The sequence below is a fragment of the Magnolia sinica genome, chromosome 2 (genome assembly GCF_029962835.1).
Source record: "Magnolia sinica isolate HGM2019 chromosome 2, MsV1, whole genome shotgun sequence".
Lineage (NCBI taxonomy): Eukaryota > Viridiplantae > Streptophyta > Magnoliopsida > Magnoliales > Magnoliaceae > Magnolia > Magnolia sinica.
The window spans coordinates 132,109,238-132,135,781 of record NC_080574.1 but is presented as its reverse complement, the minus strand read 5'-3'; the positions used below and the strand labels follow the sequence as shown (position 1 = coordinate 132,135,781).

Here is a 26,544-nt window from a genome sequence, read left to right as displayed (position 1 = left end):
GGATGGGTAGGAGAGTTGAACCGATAGTAAACATCCAAAGGCCAGGAGTCCCATCTAGTGGCTAGGATCATCCTGTCCAATCATCGGATTACAGTCGATCCATGGCAGGCCCCAATGGATGAATGGTTGATATCTCATACATGCTTGTCAAGCGTATAGAGTCCTTGATAACCCGTTGAGCAAAAGATCATTTCTCAACCCTTTGATGTATATGACCCAAACCATTCAAATGGCAGCCTCCATGCTCCAATCAGATGATTGAAAACATCCAGTCGGGCCCATCTCTCCCCATAAATCTTAAGGCTGCAATTTTTCATAACAGTGTGGACAGAGGATGGGCCATAGACCAAAAATCTTGACGATTTGACTATCCAAGCCATTCAATCGGTGCACAACAAATGCAATGGAAGTTACCTTCCTTTTGTGGTAGATTGGATAACCCAGTACTCTCAATCCTTGGATTTATGGTCCTTAAACCATGAATAGTAGTAGATTAGATATCTCAGCACTCTACTCTTGGACCAATCATTTGATGGTCCCTAACCATGAATGGTACAAAAATCACGCTGATCAAACCATTCATGCCAGTCAATTGACTGATGATAACAAGTTCATGGTCAGGATAAAAATCTGATAAAAATCTGATCCATGGTTCTAAGTACTCCAATGAGTTTTGGAAGAGTGCGAATGTTCTGAAGTCTTTCATCTCAGTGAAGAGGGTCATATGAACGGATTGGTTGAGAGATCAATGCCACTCTGGCCCCACACCAATGATGTGCATTTTAGATATACTCCATCAATGGATGTTATGGACTCATGTAATCCTGTCGACGTTGGTGACCTTTTTAGTTGGCCAATGCTCTCACACTCCTAGGCTAACCGCCCATTATTTCTTTCACACTTTTCATGGGCTTGAAAATCACGAGGTATGGCCCATCTGAGATTTGGAATAGCCTAATTTTGGGCTGTCCAATCATCCTGGTGGGCCCCACCGTTAGAATGGATTGGATGGCAAGTGTAAAATACGGTGTCCCCACACAATCTGGAAGGTTTTGATGTGGGGTGTCCTCATCCCAACTTTTGTCCTCTGTGGTGTGGATTGCCTATGTTTTGGATCGGCCCGTTTTTTGGGCGCCAAGGATAACACGATGGACGGATTGGATTTCATCCACAACATCAGGGTGGGTCCACACGTTGAATTGGATCCGGCCGTTGATGACCGTAAAAACACTTACACAGTAGAGGAACTTTTCCATCCAATTAATGCCATGCGAAAATGGACAGTTTGGATCACAGAAGGTCCAATAATCAGTGGTCCATAATAGATCCTTTTGGGTTAATCTCCAAGGAACCATTTTGATCAGTGGCGTGGTTATCCGACGGTTGTAAACGAGAGGCTGATGTTTGGAAAGTTACCATCCTCCAAACAGTATGAAAATTTCATGGTCGGCCATGAAAAAGGATGCAAATCGAATGGACGGGTCAGATCAATGATTTGACACTGACCACGTGTCTAAAATCACCGGGCACACTGAGAAGGTCAATGCAGCTGGGTGCACACGACCTTTTCCCAGATCTCAGCACATGCAAAACTGCGAAATCCAAGCCGCTCTCCAGGCGGGCCCACCGTGTAGATTCCTCGGATCTAAGATCGAGCGGGTCATATCATCCGGTGGCGCATGCATACTAAGCAATCCGACGGTGGGGACCACATGATGGCGGTGTGGATCTCGGAACGCGAATTGCGTGTTCCACCGTGTGGTCGGAAGCTATGTGGGGCTACAAAGATGCCCGTGAGAAATCCACTCCGTCCATCGGTTTCTGAAGATCACAATAGATCAGGAATCCAAAACTCACAAAAATTAAAACTCAGGTGGGCCACACGACAGGAAACAGTGAGAACGGAAATGTCCACCGTTGAAACCTTCCTGGAGTGGACCATGATACTTATGTGCCATCCAAGCCGTTCATAAGGTTATTAACACTGGGATAAATTGTAATCACAAATTTCATCCTGATCTAAAACTTCTGTGGCCCCCAAAAATTTTCCAATGGTGGGCGTTCAATCCCCGCTGTTTCCTGCCGTGTGGCCCATTTGAACTTTGGATCTCTGTAGTTTTTACCCTAGTCCTATTGTGAGCTTGAGAAACCGATGCACGGAGTGGATTTCTCAAAGGCATCTTTGTGGGCCCCACATAGCTTCGGACAGCAGGAACTACCTATTCGGCACGTGCGGAGGCTAGTACAACAGTTGCCAGTGTACTTGGGCAGTGCATTCATCCATTTCCTCGCCGGTTTCAAAAACTCTACCTGCCGCAATAGCAACCACAGGTCCGGAACCCTAATTCCCTTTTGATTCTTTTTTTAAATGGGGAGCAGATTTCTGAGAAATTCAGTAATTCCACCTTTCATTCCTTCCTCGATCAACAGTTCATGTGTGCCCAAATCGCCATATCTTCAAATTCCGATCCATCCATCGAATCCTTTTACCGCCAGAAAAACCGCCATCCGATGCGTTGAAAACCCCAACAAAACCCTAAGAACCTGCAAGAATTGCAAAACCCAATTCGACCCTTCTCTCAATCACCCTCGAGCTTGCCGATTCCATACAGCCCATTTCGGAGGTCAGCATCTCTCTCTCTCTCTCTCTCTCTCTCTCTCTCTCTCTCTCTCTCTCTCGATATTTTGATATTTGATCTGTATATATGCCTGAAGCCTTGAACTTGAATTCTTTGTCTAAAATTCTGAAGCTTTGAATTTGAATTCCTTATCTACAATCCCATATGGTGGGTCCCATCTTGGATGGGAGATGCCACAAAGCCTCCCACAACCGATGATATGAAGATTCGGAACCGTTTATAACTTGTGTGTTAAATGTGAACCGTTGGCAGTAAGTGCGCATTGCAAGCCACCCGTCAGATGGTCAGGATCATATGATAGGTGAAATAATGGGGAATGGCTAGGATCATATGATAGGTGAAATGATGGGGCATGGTCAGGATCATATGGTAGCGAAATAATGGAGTATTGGCCCATCCCCATTATGATTATGATTATTAGATGAATGGATACTGAAAGGTGGGCCCCACCTGTGTGATACTGCTGGGTCGAAGAAAATAATTCTCTTTCTTTTGATCAATGTGATGCATGCATGAAATCTAACCCGTCCATCAGATGCTTCAGAGCATGTTACCTCTAGGACAAGAAAATCAGGCTGATCCTTGAATTAGGTGGTTCACAGTCGCCCACCCTTGATTTGCGTGTGGGGCCCACAGTGTTGTGTATATGTAATCGATGCTTTTCAGGCCCTTCTCCTGACCTGGATGAAAGGTGAGACCAAAATTCAAGCTGTTTGGCAACTATGGTGTACCCCGAAGCAAATAAAGGGTGGGCGTTCCCTCCCGACTTTGGTTCTTGTTCCCTGTTCTGTGGCGTACCTGAGTTTTGGATCAGACTGATTTTCTGGATCATTTGGTAACATGAGGTCAATCATCTGATGTATGGGTTGGATGTGCTATATGCATCACGTGGACCCCACTTCTGCTCGGTACCACTTTAAGCTTATGATGGTCCCCATAACACTGGAGCCCACCTCCATTATGATATGGGTGGATCAAGGTTCCAAATGTCGGAAAGTATTCGCATTGCATTGTGATGAATGCCAAAAATTTCGTTGTGGTACATACATTGGAGCTTAACGGAAAGTATCATTTGCATCATTGATATCTAACAAGATCATAGTATTGGGATGTATTGTCAATGCGTTCTTCTCCAAGTAATTTTAGTGAAATTCACTATCAATAATTTTAGTAGGAATGTATTGGAATGCATTCATATGGGGAAACGATACATTCAAAATCAAACTATATTTTCAAAATTGGGGTGGATGGCTTCCTTTGTCATGCTTTCTAAAGGAAATTAAAGGAAACGGTTGGCGTGAAGCAGATAGCGGGCCTTGGCCTACCTTTCCTCCCATTCAACCTTTCTACATGCATTTGCCACAAAGTCCCCCAATAAGGATGGACAAAGATCAGTTTTGATCATATAGTAGAAGGTAATCCAAGTCATGTATGATTTGGAGTTGCGGTTAGGTCTTATTTGATGTAGGGCAATTAACCACTTGCTCTAAAAGCTCGAACTGATAGAGTAGGGTGGCATGTGTGCCCCTTCATCCCACATGCCACCCTACTCAAGTCCGGTGTGAAAATGCCCCCGCATTACCATGTTAGGCTCAGGGCAAAAAATAAAAATAAAAAATAAAATGAGGCATTCCTGTGATTCAAGTGGGCCACGTCAAAGGAAATAGTTGGGAGAGAGATGTCCAACCTTGATTCTTGATTTTTATGGGGGCCACTACAATGACTATATGAAATCCACTCCATACATTAGATGCCACACCAAAATTCAGGCTTGGGGCCCAAACATTAGGCCCATGCATGATTGAGGTGGGCCATACCAAGGGAAGCAATTTGGAGGGTGAGAGTTGCCCTGTACACTGTTTCCAATTTTGTGGTCCCCTTGAATCATGTATGGCGTTGAATTTTGGGCCCTGGGGCTAAATGGGGTGACATAAACATCATCATGTTGGGGCCACCCGAGCCACTGATCCCTTTACTTGCATGGCCGACCCCAACTTCCGTTAAGAAATCTAACGGAAGGTACTATGATAATACCTTTTCGGAAAAGGTACCAAAATGCAAATTATAGATTAAGTAGGTTGTTTTTGTAAAATTCCCTTTTTTGTAAGTTCCAAGTGTAGCTATTTGCCAGGCCAATGTTTTGGCAAATGATGCAGTTCTTGCATGCAATCCATTATCTTGATGGACGTGAACACGTTTTGTCCTTTTAATCAATCATGTTGCTTTTTAAAAAAGAAGAAGAAGATGGGAATGCCATCAAATTTTATGCAATTCCCCTTTGTGTATTGGATTTTGTTCAGTTCAAAGGCTTCATCTCTTTAGCCTGAGATGAACTACCATAGGGCTTGTTTAGATGTTCTATTGTGTTGAATTGCAATCATCAGTCTAACAAAGTGAAGAAAAGCAAATTGTAATTTCTTTCCCTAGCATTAACACTGACGGCCTCGGTTCCAAATTGCTACCATGTTGCTTACGAGTTGGACTTGAAGGAACACATCTGTAATTGAAGGCTATTTCATTGTGAATGCAAGGAAACAGCTTCGATGTTGTTGTTTCCTTTCATTCAACTACATGTTTGCAATTCAACTTGTGCATCCAAACACTGCCTAAATCCATGCTTTGTAGTGCCCGTAGCTGATTTGGTTGTTATTCACATTCCTGAAGGGTGTAAATTGTGCACTTGAGTGCCAGAATTCCCTTTTTCGATATCTATTCAAGTAGAGGGTGAAACTCTTTTTGAAAAGTTATTCACTTTTTATTTTTATTTTTAAAATTTTCTAGTTTTGATTAATTTTCTAACTATTCTAAAGAAACACTTGTTCTGAGATCACTGGATATTGTCCATCCATGCCAAGCCCCAGGATCTGGACCACCCAAATTTCTATACATGCAAGCTATGTGGTGGATGAGTCACCACCATTGCAGAAATGGTGGCAAACTCTTAATTGCACAGACCTTCTACCCAAGTGCCACTCCTGCTTCGAATCACGCTCTCGCCTCCCCCTCATGAATTCTATTTGTTGATACTTTTCATGGAGATCAGCCCTGCTCGCAGGGCTTTGGTCGATTTGGGGTTACCACAACAGTAGGGTTTTTGCTACAAGTCTAGTTCTCGGGTAGAGGTGTTTCCAAAGGCAAAGTGGCACGTGAATCGTGATAGAATGGGTGAAATCTTAGTAATAAGAAGAATAAGAAGAAGAAGAAGAAGAAGGCTGCTTCCTCCTGCCTTTCATGCAACCTCAGGTGAACTATCACATCCAGTAGTCTGGCCTTCATATCATCTTCAAACACTTTAGTATCCATGACGATATTTTGCATGCTAAGTTGTATGGTCAAATATACAGTTGCACGTGACTCCGAGACTGCACATTTCCAAAACTCTCACAATTTCTAGGCACTGTAAGCTGTTGAGCTGGTTGGAGGCATGGTTCTTGGTTCAAGATCTGTTTGAGCTTGCTGCACCTGGTTTCAAGCTGATTTCATCACATGCTACCGTTAATATTTTCCAATTATGGCTACTTTATGCTCAAATACTTCCTGTAGTTGTAATGTTGATGATTTACTAGCACTGGTAAATGACATCTATAACTAACCGGATGTTTAAGCTAGGGATTTGCATAATTCCATAATCGTGTTGGTTGTCATCCAGAAAAAAATAAAATTGTAGAAGATTTTTTTTTTCTTTTCTTTTCTTTTACTCTTTGGTTCTACCCATGCTAGGGTGCGTTTGGTTGCACCAAATATCATGACATTTCAAGACCAATTATTCTAATTTGGTGCAAGTATCATGAAATTTCTTGATATTGGGTGCAACCAAATGCACCCTTTTATTTGGTGTTAAAAAAGAAATTCAGAAAACACTGCACCAAATGCATGGAATATGCGTACTCCCTGGCATCTGGGACTTGATCTCTTTTTCCTGTTTCTGGGATGGTGTGAGTGTGTATGGGGTCTATTAGATACTTATAGGGTCTGTTCGGATGGCAGTAGCGCCAATTGAATTGGATTGGGCAGCGCCAATTCATTTCGTTTTACAGGAGACCGAACTGAAGGAATTTGGAAAGGGTGCCCACTTACCTCGTCTCTGTTCCTACTCTGTGAGTTTTGGAGAAACCAAATGCCCAACTTCCTCAGATTCAAATCCTTTCATATTGGGGATAAAACAAAAAAAAAAAAACCAAAGAAAAACTCCAAACAGTCAGTTTAAGGTCTTTATGTTCCTAACGCTTTCAAGGTTTCTGATGCCGAATGATCAGATGGTTTGATTGAATTTTTTAAGATTTGAGTATGGTTTCTAACCTGACAGCCGGATTCTCTGCTTCCGTAGGTGAAACGAAGAGGAAGTTCGAGAGTGTACACAGTGGGGGTACCATGAACACCCCCGACTCAGGCCGAGTTCTACAGTACTGGCATTGCTGCGGCTCTGAAGATCCCTTTGATGCCGGCTGCACTGCAGCTCCTCACTGTTCATACGATGACTGATGGATGAACAGCAGAGATTGCTTGGAGTTTCTGGCCCTAATTTGCTGGGCCAAGATTTGTAATGTTTTTGTGTAGATTCATACATTGTTATCGAAATGAAATAAAGTTCATTCACCATGATGCATTGCATAGTTCAAAAACCTGAAACCTGGCTCGATGTCCAGTCAAGTTGGGTCGACTCAAGACTCAAACGAGTCCTAAGTTGACTCGAGATTTGGATATAGAAAATAAGGATATTGAAGTGCTAATAAATATTTAAAATTATTAGGGTTGAGAAATATATAAAATACCTGTAAAAGAACACAACGTGCGCTTGTGCTTCGCTTCTTGCATTGAGGTCGTGTGTTCCGGTAATTATTATCGCTTAAACTCATAAACGAGTTTCTCATAAATCAGCTCGAAAATTTTCGAAGACTGACTTGGCCGAGTCAGTGCAAGTGTGGACGACTGAAAAGATGGCCAAGTATATGGGTAGTGTGGACACCCATGGATGTTGTGGTGGGTGGTGGCCTGACACGGCAGGATGTAACTATCAAATGAGCCTGCACAAAACATGTTTGGAAGTTGCTGAGCAGCCTATCTTCAATAATGACACAATTTCCAATCAAATTTTCGTAAACTGTCAGGCCTTTATGATTTTGTAAATTGCCAGGCCTATTCCCACCTCATTTCTCACGAGGGGAATGGATTCCCTTGCCAGGGGGTCTAACATCTTTTCACCAAGTCATTTAATGGCATGAACCCAAAAATAAAATAAAAAATCTGTTTGCCACATCAATTTATGGCATAAACCTAAATAAAAATGGTACAAATCTTGGTTGACTATGTTATAGGAAACAGTGATGATTGAGCTCCATACCATTAAAAACTCTCACATAGGGTTCTACATGAGCCGAGTTGGCTTGATTTGCTCGCTTGACTTGACTCAAAAAAGCTTAATTCGACTTGGTTCGAAGCTGAGTTTGAGCTGAGTTGAGCTAATTTTTTGAACTTGAAAAAATTTCAAACTGAGTTCGAGCTTGCCTGAGCTCGACTCGACTCAAATCGAACCCCAACTTGAATCGAACTCAGATCAAACTAGCTCGGTGACTTAATTACTTTCGTTTTTGTTAGCCTGTTAGTACACACCTATGTCAGTACACGCTCTCCATGTTAGCCACCCCTACTAGGGATCGATACCAAGACCTCAAGTGTTGAAACAAGGTATCTCCACTTAGTTTGCCAGTTGAGCTATGGATTTGGGTGTCGGTGACTTAGTTACTTTCATATTGATGTTGCTCACTAAGTGTTTGATGAAATAACTCAATGAAGTGCCGGCCGATAGCAAAGAAAGTATATATATGAAACAAATATTTTTTTTTCCTTTTATTTTAATATTGCCTACAAGATACTTGGTGAAATACCTATAAAACCGCTGATGCTATTTTATATACAATGAGAATTTAAAAGCGCGGCTCATGTGTTTATGAAAATGCTGCATAGGCAAACTTTGCTCAACCTTAGCTACTGACTGAATCAAGCGGAGCTGGCCACCGATCAAGCTCAAAGACTGAGCTGAGCTGGCCAGTTAGGCTCAAGAACCTAGCTAAGCTTCCAGTTGGGGTCATCTTGGGGCCGATTCCAGCTGCCAAGCTCGACTTGGTTGGACTCGTGTATACCTCGACTCTCACACGATGTTTCGGTGACGTTTACTCAATGACGGTCACATAAACCTAGACGAAATGAAATAACAAATATCAACTTATTCCAAAACTTTTTTGATTGGACGTCCTTCCCTAAAATATCTGTAAAAACCGATGGACGGCGTGGCATAGAGCAGATACATCAGGTCAGGGCCCACGGCAAGGGCCGTACCTAATCCGCTCCATCGCGCGAGTCGCCATTCTCATGTTTTCCTGAAATTATATGTTATGCAACAGTATATCAAAGGGTTTTTTCTGACAAGTAGGCCCACGCTTCACTAATCTAAACTACTGGCCATGGACGTTTGTAGCCTAAAAATAGACGCTTGAGAAGAGAAAGCAATGGGCAACATTCAACCTCACATAAATCCCAATACCGGTGCTTGTGATCTTTTAATCTAGAAGACGTAGGGCCTATCGCATCCACCGCAGGATGTAACGAACCAATGGTCTGGATCATCAATCCATAGGCCTCGCTCATCAGAACGGAAAACCGCGTGTATGATGTTCAAAGATTCGTGTCATGTATCATATGTAATTCCTCTGCCGCGAAAGTCACAACGGCTCCCCGCCGAAGAACGGCTGTGATGATAGGGTACGATGGGGATTTCAGGGCGGACTCCGACACGTGGCGTTACCCTTCCCTATCCTCCCTGCGCACAATAGCAAATCTCCTAGAAACAGCAACAAATTCTTCTTACCTTTTTCACTGCGAAGATTGAAATGCAGCCCCATCATCTCATCTAATCAGAGAGAGAGAGAGAGAGAGAGAGATGGAGTTGGGTTTTGGCGGGAAAGGAGTGGGCCAGATGCTGGTAGCCATAGCTGCAGCATTCCTCATCCGTATAATTTCTGGACCGGGCCCCGCACAATTGCCGGAAATTGAGCCGGAGTATGACGACAGCGCTGACGAGTCGGCTGGAAAATCTGACGCCGATGAAGCTCCGTATACCGGGAAAGTTTTCCCGGTCACCATACGGTGGACCAACATCACGTGCTCGCTTTTGGACAAATCCGGAAAAACTGTAAGCATCTCTCTCTCCTGCGTAGGTTAGTGTGAAATGCTTGGTTTTGCTATAACATACACGGGTTTGCGGAACTGGTGCTGATGTTCTCTTGCTAATTTGCACGGAAATGGGTGCGCATGTTAGCGGGCAGTGCGGGGTTTGGTTGTCATGCTCGGGTTTGGGAAGTTTATTGAAAGTCGGGGCTTCTTCTCCGTTGCTTGTTTTCAGCGTCTGTGTTTCTTTTCGAGACTATAGAACTGGTTTTGGAGATGTGCGCATGTTAGCCGGAAGTGCCAGGTTTCGCTAACATGCTCGGGTTTTGTGAAGCTTACAGGAACTCTGTGGATGATTTCTAATCTTTTATTTTTTCATTTCTGATTTGATGTTGATTCTTTGGTCTCATTTTCTAAGGGTTATTTCCAAACTGAATTTGGGGATGCGCAAGTTAGCAAAAAATGATAGGTTTTGCTAACATGTTCTCAATGTTGATAATTCAGTTTTGAGATGAAAATTGTGGAAATCGGTGCTTGCTCTGTCTTGGGCACCAATCAGGTTTTCCGTTTGCACAGGTGGGGGCAATTGGGGTCCACAATCCCGTTATCCAAACAATGGATATTGTGGCTGCAGTATGGACAGCCTGTGAACCAAGAAATCCTCTAGATTGGAAGAATCCTAACCATTCAATAGATGGTCAACAAATAGAGAAAATGCAACAACAACTCAGTTCCCCAATAAAATGATCAATATTATACATGTATGGCCTATATGTTGTAGAGGAATCCGAGGTGAGGACATGGAGAGGTGTAATTTTGATTTCCAAAAACAAATTCTTTCTCATGTTTGGATTGCAACATGTAAAGGGTCATTTGCATGGTGGTAAATGTTTTACGTTGTAAATGATTTACCAGTAAATCACTTAAAGGTTGTAAATGATTTACAGCCTGTCTGTTTGGCTTTAAGTTGTAAATGATTTACTTCCAGTGTTTGGATAGCCTGTAAATGGTAAATGAAATCTGCTTTATAGGTGTTCATAAAATAAATAAATAATGGAGCCGTTGCCATCTCCTCATTTACTAGTAAATGAAATCTCAGCTTTTTCTAGTAATTGAGAAGGAGGCTTTGCTAGTAAATCATTTACAAGTAGTAAATGATTTATTAGCAAATTAGAGCATCCAAACACAAGCAGTAAATGATTTACCAGTAACTCATTTACTACTTGCCCCATTTACCACCATCCAAACAACCCGACTTCCCTTGAACCGGTATTGAAGAATTAGTACAAATGGTCACTTTGTATCTTCTACTAGAGAATTTTGACTACCAACCAACTTTTTTGAGAAATTCAAGTTGGAAATGGAATTGAGGATTCCTCACTGTTTTTTTTTTTTTTGCAATCCAAACAGTGGAAAATATATATTCTTTGGAACGAACTCTCTTACCACAGGGGCCTGTCATATGAGTGGTTTGGATCATTGAACCATGGCCCCCACTTTACAAACTGGAAACTAAAACAGTATTGTACTTTCTACTGAACACGTGGTAGATGTCAAGTTTGTAAATTGCTTTGGGTATTTGAATCATCTGTAATATATCAAAATGTGGTCAAAGATTGTTTTTGCTAACTCTTTTTTAAAATTATGTATAAGATATTCAACCTTAATTATTTGCAACATATTAATATTATGGTTTGTTCCTGTATCTTTTTCTTTTGCTTTCTTCTTCTTCTTCTTCTTCTTTTTTTTTTTTTTTTGGAAGGTGAGATTTCTACTTTCAAATGTGAATGGAGAGGCAAAACCAGGAAGATTGCTTGCAATCATGGGCCCATCGGGATCAGGGAAGACTACTCTGCTCAACGTTCTTGCTGGGCAGCTTGCATCATCTCCCCGATTGCGTCTAACCGGTCGTTTGGATGTCAATGGACGGCCAAGCTCAGGAAGAGCATATAAGTATGTTTGAATAGTTGATTATAGAAGAAATATGAACATCCTTTTTAGTACAACACCTTTCCAAATATTTTTATCTGGTACCATATCATGCTCATCTGAAAAAAAAAATGGCATTTTTTTTGTTCAACCTGGCAATGTCACAGGTGGGGCCACCTTTAGGTAATATAAAATATTCTTCTGGTTGTCTGCATCCTGAATTGGCCTTGACCAAATGTCCTCGGTAAGATGATCCTAGCAATCAGAATGGTGATTTCTTTCAATTTGAGGGTTAACATCATTCGATGGGGCGGCATCTTTCACCTGTTCCCACCATATGAACAGTGTGGATCACCAAAAGGTGGGCCCTGCTGCAGTTGGTTTGGCAGACCAAATTGTTCGAGCGGGCATTGCATTCCTCTATGTTTGCTATGATTCATTTGTTTTATAATTTTAAATACTTATTGCAGGGTTGCTTATGTAAGGCAAGAGGACCTTTTCTTCTCACAGCTGACAGTGCGGGAAACACTCTGTCTTGCTGCAGAGCTCCAGCTTCCTGACATACTCTTGGCAGAAGAGAGAGACGAGTATGTGAACAATCTCTTGCTCCGATTGGGCCTGGTAAGACTGTAATGTCTAATTCTGTCTAGTACCAGCTATCAAATTTTAGGGAGTTACTGCAGTGTAATCTTGTATTGATGCAAAGTTGGCTGAAATTTGTATTCAGATATTCATTTTTACACGGGGTTTGAAATGGCATGTATATTTCTAATGCATTTAACTGCTTCTGCAGTCAGTATATGTTGGTTCATCTGCGTTTAAGATAATTAAACTGAAATCCTATAAATCTGTGGACTAGTTTTCCATAGTTCCATCCCACGTATTTATTCAGTAATTCTTGTTGTTGTGGATGGAATTGAGCAATTATTAGTGACTCTATTCTACTCCGCGTGGATACTAGCTAAAACTTTAGTTACTTTGGTTAGGGGTGATATTTTAAACAAACAAGGTTAATGAGAACCTCCCTTCTGTTCTGTATGAATTTTCTCTTTTCTTTAAAGGTAAATTGTGCTGATTCAAATGTTGGTGATGCCAAAGTTCGAGGAATCAGTGGTGGTGAAAAGAAACGCCTATCGCTTGCCTGTGAATTGATTGCAAGCCCATCTGTAATATTTGCAGATGAGCCCACAACAGGTGCGCTTCTTTTATTTCAGTTTCTATGAAGTTCTTTATCAATTTTCAGTTTCTATAACACATGTTGGTAGGTAACTTCGGATCATGACTAGATTGGCAAAGTAATCAAGTGCTTTACAAAGAAAAGCAATAGTTCCATTCATCTGATGGAATTTACCAAATGAAACTAGGGAACCATTTACAGCCGAAAGCTATATGTTTATTATGCCATACAAGTAAAATTGCATGGGAACAAAATTAACTGATAATGACTGTTAAGATAAAAGCTTGGGTGCCCTGATATGGTCGGTGCAGAGTCCATCCTTTACTACCATGACAATTGCTTGGACTTTAGATAATCTCTATGACAGATATCCTAGACATTTTGAAATTCTTGTGGTACTGCAGAAAATTAACCAAACGGTATTCTTGTGTCAGTATCACAAGATTTTCAAAATCTTGGCTATTGTAGTTTTCACTTTTTAATAACAAAATTATCCTGATCTTAACATGAAAATTATTTGAAATTTGAAATATGTCATTATATACATTTATATTTAAAATTATAATTTTTTGTATTAATTTTTATAAATATTTAATTGGTTTTTTTTTTTTTTAGCGAGATTTTCCCAATAATATCTTGAGAAAACAACTCAAAACCTGAAAATCTCCGAGAAAATCCCAAACCAAGAAATTGCCAAGGAGATTTGTCACCATGCATGCAGTGAGTTATTATCCACAGACAGAAAGTTTGTACAGTACAATTCTGTTTTTGGTTTGTACAAGTGGGCCTATGGTTCAGTGATCCAAACTGTTGACATCATGGACCCTACTGTAGATAGCCCCTTGAAACAAAAATCTCCTGGACAGAAAAAAAAAAGTTCATATTGAACTAGAAGAAAAGCCAAATATACCATGGCTCTTCCAATCTGGGGTATTTGTGGGGTATGCACAGTCTGATGCATCAAAAGCATGTGCGATTGTAAGAGTGTCTAGCCTTTTGAGAGACCCTTGGATGCGTATGTAGATGCCTTCACCTGCTAATTTTTGGAAATATGTAAGCTAGAACCTTCTCTCTGATGAAAATACTTTTTGCGACTATCTATAGCACCATCCGTCAGGCATTCACAGCCTGGCCAAAGAAAACTTCTTGCATGATGATCTTAATGATAATGCTTACATATGATGAATTTACTTGTGTTGCATGCAGGACTTGATGCATTCCAGGCAGAGAGGGTGATGGAGACACTCCGACAACTTGCACAGGAAGGGCATACTGTGATTTGCTCCATCCACCAGCCTAGAGGTTCAGTATATGCTAAATTTGACGACATTGTGTTTCTATCAGAAGGTGCAGTTGTTTACATGGGTCCAGCACAAGAAGCATTGTCATACTTTGCAAAATTCGGGTTGCTATCTAAACCTGTATTATCTATCATACTTTAAAAGCTTTTATATCCATGGAGTTGTTTTAAATGTGCAGTACTGCTTGCTATTGGCTGGAGTTGAAAAGTCTGTATAATTGTTCCCTGTTTAGGATTTATTTTTTGTCACTAGAATGATAGAGAAGTCACGTGCCATGGTTCAATTACTTGGGAGGAATTATAGGGTCTCAATGCATCGTGATGAGTATAATGTCTTGATTTCTGCGGTCCTCTCAAGCGGCTCTTTTGGTTTGGTGATCTAGACCATCGACTGATGGGTGTTGTCTAAAGAGTCTTCCCAATGAAAGACCCTAACCTTATATTAGTCACCTAGAAAGAAATCGTTGAGAAAAAAAAAATGCAGCAACTGGTCCAGATAAAAGGTCCAAGGTTGGATCACAATGATCTTCCAATCCAGAAGATTTTGGGGCATCCATCCATGGTTCTAGGGCCCATCATACCAAAAGTCCGGAACCATGAGACTCGTATGGATTGGGTGCATCAGAACACTTGTCTTAAAGCCTGATGCATCAGGACCAAACATCCCTCGCTAAAATAAAACTCTATGCAAAATCATATCATGGTTTCTAGAAAGTCATGCTTGATAGTATAATAGTAATACACCCAAAGATTTTGTAGTTATAGCTGCATCTCTCCTTGCAGTTAATTTCTGAGTGCAATAGCTAACTTATTGTTAACCAGGTATGATTGCCCAGACCATGTGAATCCTGCAGAATTTTTGGCCGATCTCATATCAGTTGACTATAGTTCTGCTGAAAGTGTCCATTCTTCTCAAAAGAGGATTGATGACCTTGTTGAGGCATTATCACAGAACACTTCAAATATTCTATATGCAAGTCCAATTACCAAAAATGAGGCCTTGAAGATCCCAACAAAGTTTGGTAGGAAATCTAATGTCAAACAAAAAGGTGGGTGGTGGAGGCAGTTCTGGTTGCTCCTTAGACGAGCATGGATGCAGGTTATTCTCCTTCCTGTGACCCAATTGTTTATTTCTTTGTGTACATTTTTTGCTTTTTTTTTTTTTTTTTTTTTTTTTTTTTTTTTTTAAATTTCTTTGCATAAGTATGTTCTATTGAGGTATGATATGCAGGGTGTCTCGTATCCGTTACGATACGGCCGTATCGGCTGATATGTAATGGTAACGGCCGACACCGTTACGCAATACGGGGTCGAAACGTGCACCCCCCCGATTCTGTGACCATAACGGCCATTACAGGGCATACCAGCCGTTACGTCCCCGTAATGGCTGTTACGGGCTAAAGGAAATAGGGAAAAAAAAAAACATACATTTTTTTTTTCTCCTTCTTGGACTGCTGCGGCTGCGGCCCTGCTGCAGGCCTTCTTCTTCTTCTTCTTCCCTCTCTCTCTCTCTTCTTTCCCTCCTTTTCTTTTCGGTTTCCCTCTCTCTCCCTTCCTTTTCATTTGGTATCGGAAAAAGAAATCGGAAGCGGATTGGCTGGTGTACCACACACTAGCTATATAGCTGCTGTAGGTATGTGTCATGCTAAGACGAGCGCTGGCACTCCTCGAGCTTCGAGTTGTACAAATGGTTCAAAGGAGATCAAAGTAACATAGGCTCCACAGTGATGTATTTATTATATCTACACCGTTCATCTATTTTTAGAGATCATTTTAGAGCATTACCCAAAAAATGAATCATATCCAAAGATCGTCTGGACCACACCAAAAATAGTAGCGGAGATAATGATTTTCACCGTTAAACAATTCGTAGGGCCCACCATAACGTTTATTTTCCATCCAATCTGTTCATAAGGTCAAAAAGACCTGAATGAAGAGGAAAAACAAATTTCATATTGATCCAAAACTTCTGTGATCCCAAAAAGGGTTTCAATGGTAGACGTTCAATCCCCCACTGCTTTTTGCAGCGTGGTCCACTTGATAATTAGATCTGTATTATTTTTTGTGTCAAGCCTTATAAGACGAGCTCGTCAAATGAATGGACGGTTTAGATATAACACATACCTCATGATCAGACCCACAGGACTTGCTAACATCAAATGAATGGATTGCGTACGCAGCACGCTTTTATTGCACGAGTTAATAAAAGGTACACGTGCCACGTGGGCCCCACCATGATGTATGTATTTTATCCATGCCGTCTATCCATTTTGCCACATCATTTTATGTCATGATCCAAAAAATTAGTAAGATCCAAATCTCAGGTGGACCACAACATAGGAAGCAGTGGTTATAGACTGCTTACCATTAAATATTTCTTAGGGTCCACTGTAATGTTTATTTTCCATCTAACCTGTTAATTGGGTCAAACTGACGTAGATGAAGGGAAAACACCCATGTCAGCTTGATCAAAAACTTTTGTACCCCCCAATAAATTTTTAATGGTGGACGTTTAAGTATTGTTGTTTCTTATAGTGTGGTCCACCTGAGCTTTGGATCTGCCTCATTTTTGGGCTCATGCCCTAAAATTATTTGGCAAAATGGATGGACGGTGTGGATATAACACATTCATCACGGGTGGGGCCCAAAAAACTTTGACACTCGTGTGCTACACTTCACAATTCGGGTCTCGCTTGATTCGGGCCCTTAAAAAATTTTACACGAGACATGTATTAACTTAAAATTTACCAATTAAATTATGGACTATAATTGCTAACTCACAATGCCAAAATCAAATTGTTTGAATAATTTTAATTGTTAATTTGTGGACGTTTATTTTTTAAAATAGGGCCTTTTGATTTTATTTTTTTTTCATGATTCACTATTCAATAAATGTCCACCAATTCATAAGTGGGATAATGCCAATAAATTGCATGAATTTGAGGCTGATTTTGGGGCATGGATTGGTCCTCCAAGTTAGCCCCAAATTGGCAACGCCATTTACCTAAATTTAATTTCATTTTTTTAAAGAACTATTGGGAGAAATGATATCAAATTGTTAAGTATATAAATTAGATATTTAGAAAATTAAATATATGAATTTTGTAGTCAAATTCAGGTTATCTGGTTCATAAATTCATCAGACAGTCCGATACAACTTCTCACCAAAGAGTGGACCGTTACACCACCATAAATATGTTCCAATTTATAAATGAATGCATATTTGGAATGTTTAGAATATTCCAGATTTAATCCATATTTTTTTCATATTTTTTTTAGCAAAAATAAAAATAAAAATTGCACCGTTACGGCCGTTACGCCCCCGTATCGCCGTTACACCCCCGTATCCGTATCCGTATCGGAGGGCACCGTTACGCCAACCGATACCGATACGGGATACCTTGATGATATGATGCTTGATTGAAGGATGACTTTTTTTTGTTCGACATAGAAATAGTATAGACAAGTCCCTCCTTTCAGTAACCTAAGTTGTTGATCTACAATATGAATGATTTGGATGACAGAAGGCCGGGCCCAACGCATACAGTTTATGGTGCCAAGAAAATTGATTCCCTCGTTCTGACCAGTGTTTTTTAAGAACTTCAACAAATGTCATTTTTTGTGTTCCTTTGTTGCATATAATCCCGAATGTTTTCATAATTTGCTACTCAAGAGTAAAATAGTCAGGTGATTGAAAATCTACTTTGGAAACTATTTGTGGTTTAGAAGTCATCCCAGAATATGATATTCACAAAGCGTGTGAGTTTCAACAAGAAATTTTCTGTATGTATAACATTAACTTCATATAACGTGATGACACCTTTCAATGAAATTCTAAGACAAATTTTAAGATTTTTTTTAGAGCTTTTGCTCAGACACCTTCTGAATGGAACAGTCATCTTCAATTCCAAGTCTCTCCTAAGTTCTCTTCTATCAGCTTCTGACTTCGAAATGATATTTATTCTTAGGCTTCTCGTGATGGGCCTACAAACAAAGTTCGGGCAAGAATGTCTATTGCATCAGCTATAATATTTGGGTCAGTCTTTTGGCGAATGGGAAGATCTCAGACATCCATACAGGACAGGATGGGACTACTTCAGGTTTGCATCACTCTGGCTTTCTTTAATTTCCATGCCAGTTCTGATGGCTGATGTGTTGAATAACTAAATTATTGGATATCAGTTATAGTACATATGATTTTATATGTGACCACATAACTTGTGATACTGGAAATAATATGCTATTTAGATGTTTTACTAAATTAGTATAATCCAGTCTGTGAAGCACATGTAAAATGTAACAATAAAAAATGAAAAAGTGATTCTAGCTAATATGTTGAACCCTGCAATAGTGTTTCCCTTTCTGGTGAATTTTGATTTGTTACACACAAATCCTAGATGACACTCCAATTGGACATGCAAATCCAAGATTTTGGCATGATACCATATCAACCTTGGCATTGTGCCAATGACGTTGACCTAGGACTGATTTCATTACTCCTTTGAAACTGAATGTAAATAATATCATTTGTTACTCAGGTTTTCAAATGGTAAGATGGCTCATTTCATGCAACTGTTTCTTGTTTTGTGAGTTCTTTTTCTTTGTTTTGTGAGTGCTAAATATGATTTTTGCAAAGCTGTCAAGGTAAAGAACAATTTTGGATGCAAAAAATAAATTATGAGTAGAAAAACAGCATTTAAGAGCATCGAGTTGCTTTATAAGGACTAGTTGTTTAAGCCTCATTGATTAACCAATCTTTTGTGACCAGCTTCTTTGACAACTTTCATGGTTTATCAGTCTGTTTTTCACCAAGCCTCCAATCATGTGAAATTGCATGTGCACACTCAAAAAAGGTTTCGTTTCTTTAAATGCTTGTAGCACATTGAAAGCCTGTATGCTCGAGTGTACCTGAGACCACCACCATTCTGAGGCATACTGATTGTAGAATTATGAATCCCGTCTCCCTTTAAGCTTCCAATTGGTTGGAGTACAATAGGATCCCATTGGATGCACTGTTGAATTAAATTGCAATAGTTTCACCATCAGGATTCATGATAAAGTTGTGGCAAAAGTTTCACACTGGGCCTGGGACCGGCAACGGGTGCATAAAACTCCCACAGGAATTATTTTTTAAAGACAGATGGGGGAAGCAAGATTCGAACCCCAAACCTCTGGCAATGGAGGTTACGCTCTTAACCAACACATCAATTGCTAGCAGTACATGCTAAACCAATGTACTAAAGTGGAAATAACCAAATTTTAAGGTTGAATAATCAGCCTACCAAAGTGGAACTAACCAAATTCTGATTTCCTTAGGCCCTGTTTGGTTGCCACTTAAAAATGATTTCATCTCATTTTAGTTCACAGTTGTATTAGAGATCATAGTTTATATGAATTATGGGTTATCAAGATTGCAGAATACACAGTTACTTGACAGAATCCCTAGCATTATGGAGTTCCCTTGGTTCATCGAGGCAAGGGACTCATTTTTAAGTGGCAGCGAAACAGGTTCTTGGAATTTTTATTGAGAGACTGGGCCCCAAATTGCAAACATGTTACCTCCAGTCTAGACCTGAAAGCAATGTGACTGCCATTTTAGGGGTACTTTCATTGTGAATATAGATGGCACCAGTATCTTTTGTCCTTTCCTATTGATTAAACTGAATATCGCAATTCAGTTTGCTTATGAATCCAGACTGAGGCAAAAGATCCACGCAGATTCGGTTAAGTAATCTTATGTTACCAAGCAAAGGAGACAGATGCTCTCATAAAGCTAATCATAGGTACGGTGCAGGTGGTGGTCTTTGTGCTATGTATAGAATTAATATTTCATCATCGTCGTCATCTAAGCATTATCCCAATTAATTGGGGTTGGCTACATGAATCTTGTGCTACCATTGCACTCTATCAAGGGCCGTAACTTCAGTTAGACCATAGGTCATCAAGTGCAATATCTCATGTTGTAAATAAACCTAAATTGGCATAAGCTGGGAGTTGTGCTGATCTGCTTCTTTGGACTTTTGTTGTGAAGGTTGCCGCCATAAATACAGCAATGGCAGCACTTACAAAGACTGTGGGAGTGTTTCCCAAGGAACGGGCAATAGTGGATAGAGAGCGTGCCAAGGGGTCTTATGCACTAGGACCTTATTTATTTTCAAAATTATTGGCTGAGATCCCTGTTGGAGCAGCATTTCCATTACTGTTTGGGACGATCTTGTATCCTATGGCTCATCTTCATCCAACTCTATCCAGGTAAATTTCTTGCTACCATGTGCCAGTTACATTTATGGACATTTCACATTAATTACAGTTTTATGTTATATCTTACTGTTTTGTTCTTATTGTTTTAAAGAGCATTACAACTCCTGTGGAGAACAGAAATTTTCAAGCAATTTCTCTAAAGAATATGAGAACAAACAAAAAGAAAAAAGAAAAATCAATTCGGTCCAATAACTATTTGGATATATGAGGTTTGCTGATCCCACATGCATGTCTGGGCAACCCCCCATGCACACCACATGTGCCATCACCGCACACATGGGAAAATTCGAATCAATCAACAAGGTGGGTACTTCTATATTGATTCTCTCATCCAAAAGATTTGTGCTGGTCCACTCACCCGTCCATTGATGAGTGGATCAGTCTGATCAGGTGTGCCACAGAGTAAAAAAAGAAAAAGGACTGTTAAAGTAACTTAGGCTACTTTGCCCACTGATGAGTGGATCAGCCTGATTTTTGGGAGGGGACATCTACTAGGTGGGACCCAGTTGATAGACAGCTTGATGTGTAAAAGCATGTATGGGTGCTGTGCTCTACATGCATAGCATTAGCAAAGCCCTCAGATGTATACGCTATACAGTCAACTTGGGAAAGAGATGAACATGTCCCTCTCAAAGTATAGTGAAGGGCCACTCATTCATCACTTGTAGAAACATGATATCTTTGCTATTTGGAGACATGCTAGTGGTAACTTCACCATTTCCATTATAATGTATAACGTGTATTCTTTTTCTAGATTTGGGAAGTTTTGCGGCATTGTGACAGTGGAGTCATTTGCTGCCTCTGCAATGGGTCTAACAGTTGGGGCCATGGCTCCAACAACCGAAGCAGCATTGGCCTTGGGGCCATCTCTTATGACGGTTTTCATTGTTTTTGGAGGATATTATGTCAATGCGGAAAATACACCGGTGATCTTCCGTTGGATCCCTCGAGTTTCTCTCATAAGATGGTAATTCTCTACATGGTCAGTTTTGCACATTGGTTGAAAAGCCAAGGGCCTGTTGGGTGTACCCCTAAATGAGAACAGAATAAAATGTGCACCAACCCATCTGCATTCTGTGTTAGTGGTGGCGTTTGGAACACCCCCAAAATGCAAATGCATGAATGCACTAAATGCTCCCATCTGCTAAAATGCACTTCAAACTGAGAATGCAATGATGACTGGCTGGATCCGTTAGCAGCCCATTCTCATTGCGGTGGTGGACACATGCGCTCTTCTGCATTTGTGGGGATTGCCCCTTGTAAAAATCTCACACTTACTGGTTAGTATTATAATTTTACTTTTCTTATTTTCAGGGCATTTCAGGGGCTTTGCATCAATGAATTCAGTGGCCTTCAATTTGATCAACAGCATTCCTTCGACATTCAAACTGGAGAACAGGTATGGGGAGTTAATCCCATTCATCCGTCCTTTCAAAATCCTTTCTGGTTTTCATAGAATGAACAAATTACCGAAAACAGCTTGTCAAATGATAAAAGGTTGTAGATTCCCATGTCAATAATATAGCATTTGCAAATACCCACATAAAAATATATGGTTTGCAAGAAAAAAAAGTACAATCCTCAAGACTTTATAGAAGAGGTCCATTGCCAAAGGGCTGCCGGTAAAAACTGTCTCCAAAATGCCCTTGCTTGCACCATTCCATGAGGAGATTGCCAATGGAGTTGGGCATCGCTCACAACATATTGAAAAGCCTAAAGAAGCTCATTCACACGCTCTACGCAAATGGGCAATGAATGAACAGATGGTCCATTGATTTTGCACTAGCCAATACACATCACGCACAAAGTAGGTATGAGCATTGACCCTTTTGAAAATGATCAATAGTCCAGACCTTCCTCCCGACTGTCCAACCAAAAGCCTCAACTTTCGGGGGAGCACCGTAGAACTAAATCACACATGAGACATTTGCGTACTTGCACCACCCCTGACGGAGACCGCAATAACTTGTAGGACTGAGAAACGACCTGATTTATCCTGAAGCCAAACCATCCTATCCTGATCCCTCCTCAGTCCTCACTAGATAATAGCATTGAAGACAATCCAAGAACATCACAAAGTCTTCCACCTCCTCATGAAGCAAATTTCTCTGACACAGGAGACCACACTACAACATCTCTCCACTAAAGGAGAAGCACCTAGCAACCAGAATATTGATCTCCTGATAGAGGTGTGCCAACGTTGGAAATGCAATCTGGAGGGGTCTCCCTTTCCCACGTATCTTCCCAAAAGCAGATCTTCTCCCTATCGTCAAGGGAAAAATCAACTCCCTCTTTAAACTTGGACTTCAGAGTAGAGATCTCCTTCATATCCCTGATGCCCTATATAAAGAAGAGTCCTAACCCACCTTCCTTGACAGCCATACTTTATCTCTCTCCACAAAAAGTCTTCTTCTAACCCTAATCTTTATAGCCATTTGCCCAGGAGCGCAAGATTCACCTTCTCCAAGTCCTTGATACTAGCTCTCCCCTCTTCAAATGGCTTGCGCACCTCAAAACTTTAGTCATCAAGCGTTAGCAAATGACGAAAATGCCCATATGGAACATACCACAAAAATCTCCTCCATAGGAAGAACATAAATGCTTTAATTCACCTCCATATGGAACATCCACAATAATTTTAATTTTTAATTTTTTTTTTTCCTTTCATTTTTGGAGAGAGAGAGAGAGAGAGAGAGAGAGGTCTTAGGGGAGAGGTAGTTTTGTCATTTTTTTTTTCAGAATATGCCAAAACCAAAGTATGCCATAATGGAAATGGTGGGCCTAATGGTCCTCACTATTTCTGTTACACATAATACCCTGTAACATGGACATAATTTTTTTATAAGCCAAAAAAACCCAGAAAAATATGATTTTTTTCCAAATAATTAGAGGATTCCATATATATATATATTACAATGGAGCCACTTAATAAAACCTATTTTCAGCACTTATCACTGAATTTTGATATTTTCAGTGATTACCACTAATTTAGATGGTTTGGCAAATCCAACTTATTAAGTGCTTAAGTTAATTTTCACTAAAAATATGAGTCTTTTTTCCCACCTCTCCTCTCTTCACTTACTGCTGAAAGTGGTGGTGCATTAAAATTTCTTATCACTTTTGACTAAAATATTCCTAAAATTATTTCAAAATTACAATTCAACACTTTAAATTTTCAGCACTTAAATTAATTTTCGAGCTTATTTTTCAGTTTATCAAACGATACCTATGTTTATGATAGTGTAAGAGTCCCCTCTTTGGTGAGAATGTTGTCTCGGCGTAACTGACGATTGTATGAACTTGACAGGCTTGGATTGACTGCAAAACTCCTGAATTTAATTTTCTAAATATGTAATATCAATGATAAGATTATACTAGCCATGGACAATGCATAAGTGAATGGTTTGTCAATTAATTATTTATGTAACTAATTAAGCATGGACAACAATGTGGTTAACATGACAAAAAAAAAGGCATGAATATTTATGCATCAATAATAAGTTTCAAAGGAAAAAAAAATGCATTTTTTGGGTTTTTTTATAGAATATATTATTCATTCGAAAATAAGCCAAAAAAGAAGAAGAAGAAGAAGAAGTAATTGTGATAAAAATGACAAAAAAGGCATGAATCTGAACATTTGAGCATTCTACATATGTTCCACACAAACATTTAGTTTCAAAGGAAAAAATGTATTTTTAAGGTTTTTTTCTCATAAAATACATTCATAAAAAATTAGCTGATTTTTTCTTTTTAAAAATAAATTTAAATAGCAATTGTGGTTAAGATGACAAAGAAAGGGCATGAGTTTGTACATTTGAGCATCCTACATCTATTCCGTGCATCAACATTAAGTTTCAAAGAATAAAAAAAGATTTTTGGAAGTTTTTACATAAAATACATTGGTTATCTGAAAATCATCTGAAAGTAAATAAATTTAGAAAATTAGTAATTGTGATTTGCATGACTAAAAAAGACATGGATCTATAACTTTGTGCATATATTTCATGCATCAAAATTAGTTTCAAAGAAAAAACACAATTTTTTTTTTTTTTTGTTTTGTTTTGTTTTTTTTTTTTAAATTTTTATAAAACACTGTTCATTCGAAGATCAGCCAAAAAAAAAATAGCAATTATGAAAAGATGACAAAAAAGGGCATGAATCCGGACATTTGACAATCTCATATCTAATCCAACAAGATTTTTTCTATCTGAAGAGTAGAATCACCTGATCAATGTATCTTTGGGTTGGGTGTTGGATTGACAATTTGACAAACATGTATGCCATCTGCTGGTTGACTTGCTGCTATTTAGAAAATGGTGGAAATGCACAGTTCTCATCCAAATTGAAGCAGAGCATCACTGCCACACCACAACTCAAAATACTCTTGAACGCAACGAAGGGGTGGGCTCACATGGTACCAGTACCACGATAAGTTGTGGTGTTACTGGCCTATTTTGGGGCCCATGCGATGTGTGCATCTGTTCCACTCGTGTCATTGTATTAGCCTCCTCATTTTCACCATAGAACCCAAAGATCTGGCCAATACAAAACTCAGGTGGGCCACACAAAAGGGGATAGTTCCAAATCATGCATAAGACCTCTAAATTCATGTGTAGTCTACCTGAGTTTCAAATGGCTTGATTTTTGGTGTGTTCCTTTGTCTAGGTGGGCATCTGATGAATGTCTTGGATGACATACATGGTGGACCCTACAACTTATGGAAAATTCTATTGGTTAGGCAACCCTCCCTAACTGTTCAGTGTGGTGGCCCACCTGAGTTTCTGTTCAGGCTGATTTTTGGCTCCAGAGCCTAACATCAAAGGGCACCCCCAATGAACTAGGTGGATCTCATGAATGCATCGCGTGGGCCCTGCAATAGCCTGGTACCAACACTAATATTGATGGTGCTGGTACCATCTGAGTGTTGCCCCTCGTCGGAACTTTTGACGCAATTGGCCATCTCTGAGTCAAAAGAATCGATTTCTGAGTCATTGATAAATGGCATTTTCGGGTAGTTGCTAACAAATTCAAATCAATCTGCCTCTCAAAAAAAAAAACCAATCTTGTATCGGTCCTTTTGCATGAAAATGAGTTACTGTGTCATTAACAAAAATGAAATTGAATACAAATAGAGACAGAATGTGTTGATAAGAGTATTCACTGTCTCAGGCATTGGAGAGGCTCTCATTTGGAGGAAGCCGCATCAGGGAAACGATGATAGCACAGGGTCGGATACTGCTGTTCTGGTACTGGAACACTTACCTTCTCCTTGAGAAAAACAAGCCCAAGTACCAACAACTCGAACCTCCACCACTGCAACTTCAACCGCTGGAGTAATCAGATCAGTGCTTTCACTTTAAAATATGTTTATGTTTTAGCTGTAATTAGCAGCATGCATATACAGGCATAAGTGTAGACTCCAAGTAGCAGCATGGATCTTAAATGTTGGGTTCAATTCTGACAAAGGGCAGGGTTTTGTTCCAGGCCATTGGTCCCTTGGTTCCCATTGTGGGTGGGTGATGCCCCAAAATCTCCACTAATAGAAGAAGACTCCAGCAGCCAATCTTGGGATTCTTTTCTTTTCCATCTTCTTCTTCTTATATATATATATATATATATATATATATATAACACGTCGAATGTGGGCTTGCATCATCTCATCATCGCTTTTTAACCATTTATCTATAGGCCACAAATTGAAGGCTAAGATTGTCATACCTAGTAGACTTTTGAGGGATTTTCCCTCCCATGGGAATCATGGTTTGGATCACCGAAGCATTGATCCCACTTGTCATCATTGAAAATCTAGGTATACTGTGCAAAGATGTGGGTAACTCTTTTGCCTCTTTAAGGCCCCGTTTGGTAGACGCTTAAAATGAGTTCATTTTTATTATTATTTATTGGAGATCATATTTCTTTCTGGTGATTTCTAATATGTAATTACAACTGACTAAAATGAGATGGACTCATTTTTAGGCGTCTACCAATCAGACCCTAAGAAGATGAAGGAGAGATGTATTTGTGAAACAAGTTTGGTTGATCTTGACCATGCTCTTGGTTCCTGGTCCACTCAA

General features: G+C 39.9%; 2 protein-coding genes across 2 annotated transcripts; both read left to right on the top strand.

The window, feature by feature from the left end:
- Positions 1 to 2,268: 2,268 nt before the first annotated feature.
- Positions 2,269 to 7,238, top strand: LOC131237683 (uncharacterized). Its single transcript, XM_058235584.1, has 2 exons — positions 2,269 to 2,624; positions 6,967 to 7,238. Exons 1-2 carry the CDS (start codon positions 2,369 to 2,371, stop codon positions 7,119 to 7,121), a joined length of 411 nt encoding a protein of 136 aa, XP_058091567.1. The 5' UTR covers positions 2,269 to 2,368; the 3' UTR covers positions 7,122 to 7,238.
- Positions 7,239 to 9,501: 2,263 nt separating this feature from the next.
- Positions 9,502 to 26,054, top strand: LOC131237681 (ABC transporter G family member 7). The gene is made up of 11 exons (XM_058235580.1): positions 9,502 to 9,828; positions 11,566 to 11,756; positions 12,203 to 12,353; positions 12,794 to 12,926; positions 14,116 to 14,314; positions 15,032 to 15,308; positions 18,178 to 18,309; positions 20,241 to 20,461; positions 21,225 to 21,437; positions 21,785 to 21,869; positions 25,640 to 26,054. Exons 1-11 carry the CDS (start codon positions 9,577 to 9,579, stop codon positions 25,805 to 25,807), a joined length of 2,022 nt encoding a protein of 673 aa, XP_058091563.1. The 5' UTR covers positions 9,502 to 9,576; the 3' UTR covers positions 25,808 to 26,054.
- Positions 26,055 to 26,544: the final 490 nt, after the last annotated feature.

Coding starts and splice junctions, on each gene's coding strand:
- LOC131237681 (XM_058235580.1), top strand. CDS start 9,577: ATGGAGTTGGGTTTTGGCGGGAAAGGAGTGGGCCAGATGCTGGTAGCC. Junction 20,462..21,224: donor CTTCATCCAACTCTATCCAG/GTAAATTTCTTG, acceptor TTCTTTTTCTAG/ATTTGGGAAGTTTTGCGGCA. Junction 21,438..21,784: donor CGAGTTTCTCTCATAAGATG/GTAATTCTCTAC, acceptor TCTTATTTTCAG/GGCATTTCAGGGGCTTTGCA.
- LOC131237683 (XM_058235584.1), top strand. CDS start 2,369: ATGGGGAGCAGATTTCTGAGAAATTCAGTAATTCCACCTTTCATTCCT. Junction 2,625..6,966: donor CCATACAGCCCATTTCGGAG/GTCAGCATCTCT, acceptor CTGCTTCCGTAG/GTGAAACGAAGAGGAAGTTC.